This window comes from Hypanus sabinus, chromosome 2 (genome assembly GCF_030144855.1).
Source record: "Hypanus sabinus isolate sHypSab1 chromosome 2, sHypSab1.hap1, whole genome shotgun sequence".
NCBI lineage: Eukaryota > Metazoa > Chordata > Chondrichthyes > Myliobatiformes > Dasyatidae > Hypanus > Hypanus sabinus.
In genome coordinates, this window is record NC_082707.1 from 178,347,349 (window position 1) to 178,359,664 (window position 12,316).

At 42.1% G+C, this 12,316-nt stretch overlaps 1 protein-coding gene across 1 annotated transcript in view; it reads left to right on the top strand.

Moving 5' to 3' along the window:
- The window catches only part of LOC132404061 (sodium/potassium/calcium exchanger 4-like), a 146,789-nt gene that overhangs the window by 95,806 nt on the left and 38,667 nt on the right, over window positions 1-12,316 (top strand). The window contains exon 11 of the mRNA XM_059988058.1: window positions 6,601-6,767. Coding sequence (XP_059844041.1) covers window positions 6,601-6,767 — 167 coding nt within the window. The remainder of the gene's footprint in view (window positions 1-6,600; window positions 6,768-12,316) is intronic.

Genomic DNA, 12,316 nt, shown 5'->3' on the forward strand with positions numbered 1-12,316 from the left:
AGGTCACTGCAGCCCCAAAAGAGGTTCCAATGATCCAGGAACCTGACACCCTGCCCTCTGCACCAGTTCCTTAGTCACTCATTCATCTGTGCTATTATCCTATTCCTGCCCTGACTAGCACATCACTGGGAGTAATCTAGAGATTACTACCTTGGAGGTTTTGTTCTTCAGCCTCTTCCCTAACTCTCCATACTCACCGCACAGGACTTTTTTCCCCATTTCTACCAATGTGCACCACAACCTCTGGCTGTTCACTCTCCCACTTGAGAGTATTCTGCAGCCTTGTCCCTAACACCTGGGAAGCAACACACCATCATGGGATCTCCATCACAGCCACAGAACCTCCTCTCCATCCCCCTAGCTATTGAGTCTCCTACTTCTACTGCTCTGCTTGACTGTACCCTTCCCTGCTGAGCCTCAGAGCTATCCACAGTGCCACTGGCCTGGCTACTGCTGCCATGCCCCGATAATTCATCCCCCCAGCAGTGCCTAAAGAGCACAAACACCAGAAAATCTGCAGATGCTGGAAATCCAAAAGGCGCATACTTGTTGTTGAGGGGAATGGTCACAGAGAAACCCTACACTGGCTGCTGATTCCCCTGTCTTCTCCTGGTGGTCACCCATCTACTATCTGATGCCGGCACTCTGAGAGAGCCCACCTCAGTAAAAGTTTCATCCAAGAGGTTTTCAGCCTCCTGGATGGTCCAGAGTACCTCCAGCCCCAGTTCCAGATCATTGACCTTGTTACTCAGGAGGTGAAGTTGGGTAGTCATTAGGCACCCAAAAATACCATATTTCACAGGAGGGGCATTTACTGCCTTAACAATCCTGCCCACACTCAACTAAGGACTAAGGATTTACAGACAATTAAAAAAAGGCTTACTTGTTCTTATCTGTGCCTGCTTTCTGAAACCTTTGAGTTTCACACTCACTTAGGTTACTTATTCAGCCTTTTCCCACCAAGCTTATAACACCATTGGTTCCAACTTCTCAAGCCCATGTTCCACAATCTATTACAAATGATAACAAATAACTCAGCTCCCTTAGGTTCTGCCTGTTATCAACAAAGTCTGTGGAGCTAAAGCCTGGCCGCTTTAACACCGGCCCAGTCCAACGATGCTGCTCCCACAATGTGTCATATCACATATACCTTGCTTCTTTTTAATGGCTTAAGTAAAACTCATTCCTAGTGAGGCTTGTTCTTTCCAGATGGCTCCCACCCACCAACGATATCTCTCTCTCACTCACTATTTCAAATTGTGACTCAATCCCAATGAGACGTGTTCTTTCCAAATGGGTCCCATCCTGCAACCATGTCGGTCACTCACCTGCTGCTTCAAAAGGTGAGACACTCCCGATGAGCCTTGTTATGTTCGAAGAGACTAAGATTACTAGATTTAAAGGTACAATGAGTGTAAGGGCACTTTATCTGAATGCCAGTAGTATTCGTAACAAGGTCAGTGAACTTGTGGCACAAATCAGTACAAAGTGGCCATTACAGAAACGTGATGGCAGGATGGAGAGGATTGGGAATTAAATATCCAATGATATCAGGTAACAAGGAAGGATAGGCAGGAAGGTAGGGGGAGGTGGGATAGTGCTCTTAATTAACGATGAGATCAGGGCGATACTGAGAGATGATACAAGATCTAAGGAGCAGGATGTTGAATCCCTCTGGGTAGAGATTAGCAATAGTACAGGGAAAAATTACTGGTGGGAGTTGTCTATCGGCCACTGAATAATAACATTACAGTGGCACAAGCAATTAACCAAGAAATATCTGAGATATGTAAGAATGGAACAGTTATCATGGGGGACTTTAACTTGCACGTAGATTGGGTAAGTCAAGTTGGTCAAGGTGGTCTTGAGGAGGACTGTATAGAACGCATACATGATCGCTTTCTTGAACAGCATGTTCCTGAACCTACAAGGGAACGTGCAATCTTAGATCTGCTCCTGTGCAACGAGACAGGTAAAATTAGTGATCTTTTCATTAGGGATCCTCTTGGAACGTGTGATCACAGTATGACTGAGTTTCGCATACAAATGGAGGGTGCAATAGTTTAATCTAACACCAGTGTATTATGCCTAAACAATGGAGACTACAATGGGATGAAGAAGGATTTGGCTAGTGTAGCCTGGCAACACAGGCTATATGGTGGGACAGTTGAGGAACAGTGGAAGAATTTCAAAGAGATATTTCACAGTGCTCAACAAAAGTACTGTATATTCCAGTTAAAAGCAAGGACAGTAAGGGTGAGGAGAGCCAGCCATGGATAACTAAGGAAATGAAAGAAGGCATCAAACTAAAAGCTGTGCATACCAAGTCGGTAAGAGTAGTGGGAAACTGGAAGATTTGGAAAACTACAAAAAGCAACAAAGAACCACTAAGTGAGCAATAAAGAAAGGGAAAATAGATTATGAAAATAACTAGTACAAAATATAAAAATGGATAGTAAAAGTTTCTATATTATATAAGGCAGAAAAGGGTGGCCAAAGTGAATGTGGGTCCCTTGGAGAATGAGAAGGGGGATTTGATATTGGGTAATGAGGAAATGGCAGAGGCTTTGAATGACTATTTTGTGTTGGTCTTCATGTTGGAGGACACGTCTAACATGCTGAAGAGAGATGATATGGATGTGATGGGAGGTGAGGACCTCAATGTAATAGCCATCACTAAAGAGGTAGTGCTGAACAAAAATGTGAGCCTAAAGATAGACAAGTCCCCTCATCCTGATGGAATGCATCTCGTGGTACCGAAAGAAACAGCAGAGGTTATATTTGAGGCTTTGGTGATAATTTACCAAAATTCTCTGGACTCTGGGCAAATCCTGAAGGATTGAAAGAAAGCGAATTCCACACCACTGTTCAATAAAGGTTGTAGGCCAAAGGCAGGTAACTATAGGGGAGTTAGTTTAACATCTGTAGTTGGGAAAATGCTTGAAGCTATCATTAAAGAAGAAATAGTGAGGCATCTGTAAAGAAATGGATCCATCAAGCAGACACAGCATTGATTCAGCAAAGGCAGGTTCTGTTTGACAAACATACTGGAGTTCTTTGAGGATATAACAAGCGCAGTGGATAGAGGGGATCAGATGGACATTATTTACTTGGATTTCCAGAAGGCATTCGATAAGGTGCTGCATAAAAGACTTATTCTTAAGATTATGATGCATAGAGTTGGGGGTGATGTATTATTATGGATAGAGGATTGGTTAACTAATAGAAAGCAGAGAGTTGGGATACATGATATTGCTCTGGTTGGCAATGAGTGGTGTGCTGCAGGGGTCGGTGCTGGGCCCACAACTGTTCACGATATACATTAACGATCTGGAAGAGGGAACCAAGTGTAGTGTATCTAAGTTTGCTGATGATACTAAGTTGAGTGGAAAAGCAAATTGTGCAGAGGATAAGGAGATTCTGCGGAGAAATATAGATAGGTTAAGTGAGTGGGCAAGGGTCTGGCAGCTGAAGTACAGTGTTGGTAAATGCAAGTTTGTCCACTTTGGAAGGAAAATGGAAGATCAGGTTATTACATAAAAGGTAAAAGATTGCAGCATGCTGCTATGTAGAAGTTTTGGAGAGCTTGTGCTTGAATCGCAAAAGGTTGGTTTGGAGGTGCAGCAGGCTATCAAGAAGGCAAAGGGAATGTTGGCCTTCATTGCTAGGGGGATTGAATTCAAGAGCAGGGAGATTATGCTGCAGCTGTGCAGGGTACTGGTGAGGCTGCATCTGGAGTACTGTGTGCCGATCTGGTCTCCTTACTTGAAGAAGGATAAACTGGCTTTGGAGGCAGTGCAGGGGAGAAACGAGTAGGTTAGACTACGAGGAGAGATTGAGTCACCTGGGACTATACTTGCCGGAACTCAGAAGGATGAGAGGAAATCTTAAAGGAACATATAAAATTATGAAAGGGATAGGTAAGACAGAGGCAGAAAAGTTGTTTCCACTGGTAAGTGAGACTAGAACTAGAGGACATAGCCTCAAGATTCAGGGGAGTAGATTTAGAATGGAGATGAAGAGGAACTACTTTTCCCAGAGAGAGGTAAATCTGTAGAATTCTCTGCCCAATGAAGAGTGAAGGCTACCTCAGTACATATATTTAAGACAAGGTTGGATAGATTTTTGCACGGTAGGGGAATCAAGGGTTATGGGGAAAAGGCAGTTAGGTAAAGATGAATCCATGATCAGCTCAGCCATGATTTTATTGATTGGTGGGGCAAGCTCGGTGAGCCAGAGGGCCAACTCCTGCTCCTATTTCTTATGACCTTATGTTCCAGCATCTGCAGAATCTCCTGTGTTTAAGTGATTGTGAATTCTGGAATCCGAAGCGATAGGTAAAGTGCTGAAAGAACTCGGTGGATCCAATAGTATCTGTGAAGGAAGGAGATGGTCAATGTATCGTGTTAAGAACACGCGTCAGGACTGGTCTTCACCTGAAATATCGATCATCCCTTTAGCTCTACTAATGCTATTTGGCCCAATGAGTTCTTTCAGCACTTTATATATCTCTTATATAAAGTAACCCATGGCTCTTCATTCTAATAGATGTCATTACAAAAGGAGAGTTGTCCAAGTGTTTTTTAAATATGTGTATTTCTTGAATTGGATTGAGGGGGATGAAGAAGCAAAGGGATTTTGAGAGGGAATTCCAAAGCTGAAAAATCAACCTAGTTGGAAGAAAGAAGTGAGTCTGCACATCAGGTGTTAGTTTCTACAGAATAGAAGAGTTTTATTGGGTTTGTATTATGGCAAAGTCAAGAGTACAATAGAAAGTGTTGAATATTGAAATGCAGGGCTGAGAATTTAATTTTAACAGATCATGAAATGTGAACAAAATATATAACAAGATATGATTTAGGAAAAAAAATTTTGGATGAGGTGAGAATGCAAGGTAACAGATAGGAAGGCAACAAAGTTAACATTGGAACAGTCCTATAATTAGCCGATGCATGTAAAGATATTCAGCTTGAGATAGCCTGAAAGGGGCTTTTCATAACCAGAGGACCGAGTCAAATTTTGAAAGAGAGGACCTGTCTTAACATCCCAGAAATGTTCATAAAGCCGGAACTCTTAGGGAGGGAGGAATTCCGGAAAATTATAAGTCACCATGAACATGATGTGGAGCAAATTGATGGAGCTGCAGGCTCTCTAAATCTTTGTATCCTGATAAATTTCATTCCAGGCTTTTAAGTGAAATGGTCATGGAGATAATTGATGCATTTGCTTTAATTTGCTTCAGGAAAAGAAAGGAAAATTATCAGATGTAAATTTGTAATTCAAAAAAGTTGTAAAGCAGGAAACCAGAGGCCAGTTATTTTAATATCAGTATAGGGAAAATGTTAGAACCTTTTATTAAAGATATTATAGCTGGACACTGAGAGAAATTCTCATTTATCAGCCAAGTCAGTATTTCTTTGTCAAAAGGAAATCAAATACCTTACCACTTTTATTGAAGTTATTTGAAGAAATAGCACATTATAGATAAGGGGAATCATTACATAAATTTTGGAAGCAGCAATCTGGAGGAGAAACTCAGGTGGTCCAGCAGATAGTTTGTGTCTCCAGATCCCAGCGTCTGCTGTCTCCTGTGACTTGTTTAGATTTCAGAAGGTGCCACATCAAAGGGTATTGGGGAAATTAAATTCCCATTGCGTGGGAGGTAATCTACTGGTGCAAACAGAAGGCTGGCTGGTGAACAATAAATACTGAGTAGGCTTAAATGAGTCTTTTACTGATCAACAAGATGTAAGGAGTGGCTTGCCACAGGGATTAGTGAGGGAAAATAAATACAAAAGCAGGGACATTATTCTTCATATATTAGACAATGATGTGACTACTTCGGGGATTCTGTGTACAGCAGTCTGTCTGCTCCTTAAAAGAGCAATGTAAGTGCTTTGAAGCAGTCCAGAGAAGATTTTCCAAATTAATATCTAAAATGGGCAACTTTCCTTATGAGAAAAATTGAATAGACTCAACATGGAATAGCCGCAGTTTAGAAGAGTGAAAAGTGACATTTTATTTGATTATTTCAGATCATGACAAAATTTGACATTATGGATGTGCAGAAGATGCTTCCTCTTATGGGAGAATGTAGGAGTATTTAGAAATAAGGGGGAATGCGCTCATAATTGAAGCATGCTTTTCTCTTGCAGAGTCATGGGGCTCTTCCTCAACGACTGTGAAAGCAGTCTTTGAAAACTTTAGAGACAGCACTAGATGGATTTTTGATGAGCAGTGGAGTGAAAGATCATCAGGAGTAGGCAGGAGTATGAAGCTGTGGTTGCAGTCAAAACAACCAGGCTCTTACATGAACAACCATGAATGACAGGCAGGTTCTTGGAGCCTTTCCACCTACACCTGCTCCTAATTTGCAGATGCATATTGTTTAAGTTAGCATTGTCAGCCTCTTTTCATTTGGACCTCAAAAAGCCTCTGGAGTTGAGAGGCTAATTACTCAACCTGGCAACTGAAAACCAGTAATTAGAAGCAGTCATTGGCATACTCTTATGAAAGATATTGTTAGATTTTTTTTCTGATCCCTCTATTTCTTCGCTGTGTAAAACCTAATGCACTAATGTTTTTTTTTATTATCTACAGATGGCAATTTGAATAAGCTGAAGTGGCTAAGTTCATGGCCAGTCCTCGTTATGCTGTTCTTCACCGTGCCTAACTGTACAAGGCCTCGCTGGGAGAGGTTCTTCATGGTTACCTTCATCATGTCTACCCTGTGGATTGCCGTCTTCTCTTATTTAATGGTGTGGATGGTAAGTATTGAAACAAAGGCAGATCACACTATTTAAAGCACATACTCTCCTGAATTTATTAAGGGGTGACATTTGTCATAATCCAAGGCTGGTTGAACTCCAAATGCTGAAAGTACAGTGGAAGAGTATGGTTCAAGATGGCAAAGGGTATTTCTGGAAATGATTGGAATAATGCTCAGCATAAATTGACTGATTCTTATCAGTCTCCTGATAGTTTGATAGCTATAGGAAAGGACAGGTATGGAACTTGTGGGAGAGTTTTTAATTGGAGTAGGCAAATTACAAGGGCAATAGGCAGGAACTAAGAAGTGTTAAATGGGAACAGCTTTTCTCTGGCAAGTCCACATCAGACATGTGGAGAGGGTTTAAATATCAATTGCACAGAGTACAGGAAATGTAAGTTTCTGTTAGAATAAAGAATGGGGATGGAAAGATAAAAGAACCTTGGATGTCCAGAGAGGTGTTGAATTTAGTCAAGAAGGAAAAGGAAAAGACTGAAGTTGGGATCAAACAAAGCACGTGAGGAGTATAAAGAAGCCAGAAAAGAACTAAAGAAGGGAATAAGGAAAGCCAAGAGAGGCCATGAAAAGTCCTGGCAAGTAGGATTTAGGTGAGTCCCAAGACATTGTGTACATATATCAAGAGCAAGAGGATAATTTGGGAGAGAGTGTGACCACTCAAGGATAAAGAGGAGACCATTTGCATGGATGCAGAGAATGTGGATGAAGCACTTAATGAGTACTTTGTTTCAGTGTTTACCAAGGAAAAGGAAATGGAGGACCAGGAGATCAGAGCTGACTGTATAAATACATTAGGGTGTTTAGAGGTCAAGGAGGAGGAAGTATTGGGCTTCCTAGTGAGTACTAAGGTGATTAAGTCCCCAGGGCTTGATGGAATTTATCTCATGTTATTGAAGGAAGCAGGAGACGAGATTGCTGGGCCCTTGACCAGTATCTTTGTGTCCTCTCTAGCCACTGGTGAGGTCCTGGAGGACTAGCGAGTGGCTAATATTATATGTCTATTTAAGAAGGGAACAAGGGGAAATCCTGGGAACTATAGACCAGTGAGTCTCACATCAGTTGTGGGGAAATTGCTGGAGAAAATTCTTAGGGATTGGATATATAAGCATTTGGAAATCCATGGCCTAATTACAGAGAGCCAGCATGGCATTGTGGACAGTAGGCCATGCCTTACCAGCTTGTATGAGTTGTCTGACAAGGTGGCGAGAGAGATTGTTGAAGGTAGAGCAGTAGGTGTTGTCTAGTTTAGTAAGGTGTTTGACAAGTCCCTCATGGGAGGCTAATCCAGAAGATTAAGATGCATGGGTTCCATGGCAAATTAGCTGTTTGGATTCAGAAAAGGCTTGTGCATAGAAGAGAGGGTGGTGGTTGAAGGGACTTGTTTGAGCTGGAGGTCTGTAATTAGTGGAGTTGCACAGGGATTTGTGCTGGAACCTCTGCTGTTTTTAATGTATATAAATGAGTTGGATGAAAATGTAGATGGGTGGGTTAGTAAGTTTGCAGCTGATACCAAGATTGGTGGAGTTGTGGATAGTGTAGAAGACTGGCAAGGAATACAGCATGATACAAACTGTTGCAGGTATGGGCAAAGAAAAGGCAGATGGAGTTTAACCCAGATAAATGTGAGGCATTGCACATCGGTAGGGCAAATGCAAGGAAACAGTACACTGTTCACTGTTCAGGGCAAACCTACAGCGCAATACAGGCCCTTTGGCCCACAAAGTTGTGCCAAACATGTCCCTACCTTAGAAATTACTAGGCTTACCCATAGCCCTCTATTTTACTAAGCTCCATGTACCTATCCAGAAGTCTCTTAAAAGACGCTATCATATCCACCTCCATGACCGTTGCCGGCAGCCCATTCCACACACTCACCACTCTCTGAGTTAAAAACTTACCCCTGACATTTCCTATGTACCAACTCCCCAGCACCGTAAACCTGTATCCTCTTGCGGCAACCATTTCAGCCCTGGGAAAAAGCCTCTGACTATCCAAACGATCAATGCCTCTCATCATCTTATACACCTCTATCAGGTCACCTCTCAGCCTCCATTGCTCCAAGGAGAAAAGGACAAGTTCACTCAACCTATTCTCATATGGCATGCTCCCCAATCCAGGCAACATCCTTGTAAATCTCCTCTGCACCCTTTCTATGGCTTCCACATCCTTCCTGTAGTGAGGCAACCAGAACTGAGCACTGTGCTCCAAGTGGGGTCTAATCAGGGTCCTATTCAGCTGCAACATTACCTCTTGACTCCTAAATTCAATTCCATGATTGATGAAGTCCAATACACCATACACCTTCTTAACCACAGAGTCAACCTGTGCAGCTGCTTTGAGCATCCTATGGACTCGGACCCCAAGATCCCTCTGATCCTTCACATTTACCATTAATCCGATATTCTGTCATCATACCTAACCTACCAAGATGAACCACTTCACACTTAACTGGGTTGAACTCCATCTGCCACTTCTCAGCCCAGTTTTGCATCCTATCAATGTCCCGCTGTAACCTCTGACAGCCCTCCACACTATCCACAACACCTCCAACCTTTGTTTCATCAGCGAACTCACTAACCCATCCCTCCACTTCCTCATCCAGGTCAGTTATAAAAATCACAAGAGTAAGGGTCCCAGAACAGATCGCTGAGGCACACCACTGGTCACCAACATCCATGCAGTATAGGACCCATCTACAACCACTCTTTTCCTTCTGTGGGCAAGCCAGTTCTGGATCCACAAAGTATGTCCCCTGGGATCCCATGCCTCCTTACCTTCTTAATAAGCCTTGCATGAGGTACCTTATCAAAAGCCTTGCTGAAATCCATATACACTACATCCACTGCTCTTCCTTCATCAACGTGTTCAGTCACATCCTCAAAAAATTCAATCAGGCTCGTAAGGCACGACGTGCCCTTGACAAAGCCATATTGACTATTCCTAATCATATTATATCTCTCCAAATGTTCATAAATCCTGCCTCTCAGGATCTTCTCCATCAACTTACCAACCACTGAGGTAAGACTCACTGGTCTATAATTTCCTGGGCAATCTCTACTCCCTTTCTTGAATAAAGGAACAACATCTGCAACCCTCCAATCCTCTGAAATCTCCCCATTGATGATGCAAAGATCATCGCCAGAGGCTCAGCAATCTCCTCCCTCACCTCCCATAGTAGCCTGGGGTACATCTCATCCGGTCTCCACGACTTATCCAATTTGATACTTTCTGCTCCAGCACATCCTCTTTCTTAATATCTACATACTCAAGCTTTTCAGTCTGCTGCAAGTCATCACCACAATCACCAAGATGCTTTTCCATAGTAAATACTAAAGTATTCACTAAGTACCTCTGCTATTTCCTCCAGTTCCATACATACTTTCCCACGGTCACACTTGATAGGTCCTATTATTTCATGTCTTATCCTCTTGCTCTTCACATACTCAGATCGAGTTCTCAGTATTCTCAAGAGGGAGGGTGAGCAGCCGGATGTTGTGGTCCATGTAGGGACCAATGACATGGGTACGAAGAGTGAGGAGGTCCTGAAAGGTGAGTTTAGGGAGCTAGGCGCCAAGTTAAAGGACAGGACCTCCAGGATAGCAATCTCAGGATTGCTGCCAGTGCCACGTGCAAGTGGGTTTAGAAATAGTAAGATAGTGCAGATCAACACGTGGCTGAAGACATGGTGCAGGAGGAAGGGCTTCAGATTTATAGATAATTGGGCAGTTTTCTAGGGAAGTTGGGACCTGTTCCGGCGGGATGGTTTACATCTGAACTAGAGGGTGAAAATATTATTGCAGGTAGGTTTACTAGGGGGGCTCCAGTGGATTTAAACTAGATACGAGGGGGGAGGGGAACCAGATTGTAGAAACAGATGTATGGGAAAAGGAAGAAAAAGAAGATAGTAAAGTTGTTTGCACCGTTAGAGATAAACAGAGAGGAAGAGGTGGAGAATTTCTTGAATGCATTTATTTTAATGCTAGGAGCATTGTAAGAAAAATGGATGAGCTTAGAGCATGGATTGATACCTGGAAATATGATGTTGTAGCTATTAGTGAAACATGGTTGCAGGAGGGGTGTGATTGGCAACTAAATATTCCTGGATACCGTTGCTTCAGGTGTGATAGAATCGGAGGGACAAGAGAGGGAGGTGTTGCATTGCTTGTCAGAGAAAATATTACAGCGGTGCTCTGGCAGGATAGATTAGAGGGCTCACCTAGGGAGACTATTTAGGTGGAATTGAGGAATGGGAAAGGTGTAGTAACACTTATAGGGGTGTATTATAGACCACTTAATGGGGAACAAGAATTGGAGGAGCAAATTTACAAGGAGATAGCAGATATTTGTAGTAAGCACAGGATTGTGATTGTCGGAGATTTTAATTTTCCACACATAGACTGGGAATCCCATATTGTAAAAGGGATGGATGGTCTGGAATTTGTAAAATGTGTGCAGGATAGTTCTTTTCAGCAATACATAGAGGTACCGACTAGAGAAGGGGCAGTGTTGGATCTCCTGTTAGGGAATGAGATAGGTCAGGTGACGGAGGTATATGTTGGGGAACACTTTGGGTCCAGTGATTGCAATGTCATTAGTTTCAATATAATTATGGAGAAGAATAGGACTGGACCCAGGGTTGAGATTTTTGATTGGAGAAAGGCTAACTTTGAGGAAATGCAAAAGGATTTAGAAGGAGTAGACTGGGACAATTTGTTTTATGGGAAGGATGTAATGGAGAAATGGAGGTCATTTAAAGGTGTAACTTTGAGGGTACAGAATCTTTATGTTCCTGTTAGGTTGAAAGGGAAGGTTAAAAGTTTGAGAGAGCTATGGTTTTCAAGGGATATTGGAAACTTGGTTCAGAAAAAGAGAGAAAAAATATAGGCAGAATGGAGTAAATGAGGTGCTCGAGGAATATAAAGAATGTAAAAAGAATCTTAAGAAAGGAATTAGAAAAGCTAAAAGAAGATACGAGCTTGCTTTGGCAAGTAAGGTGAAAATAAATCCAAAGGGTTTCTACAGTTATATTAATAGCAAAAGGATAGTGAGGGATAAAATTGGTCCCTTAGAGAATCAGAGTGGACAGCTATGTGTGGAGCCAAACGAGATGGGGGAGATTTTGAACAATTTCTTTTCTTTGGTATTCACTAAGGAGAATGATATTGAATTGTGTAAGGTAAGGGAAACAAGTAAGGAAGTTATGAAAACTATGATGATTAAAGAGGAGGAAGTACTGGCACTTTTAAGGAATATAAAAGTGGATAAATCTCTGGGTCCTGACAGGATATTCCCTAGGACCTTGAGGGAAGTTAGTATGGAAATAGCAGGGGCTCTGACAGAAATATTTCAAATGTCATTAGAAATGGGTATGGTGCCGGAGGATTGGTGTATTGCTCACGTTGTTCCATTGTTTAAAAAGGGTTCTAAGAGTAAACCTAGCAGTTATTGGCCTGTAAGTTTGATGTCAGTGATGGATAACTTAATGTAAAGTATTCTTAGAGATGGTATATATAATTATCTGGATAGACA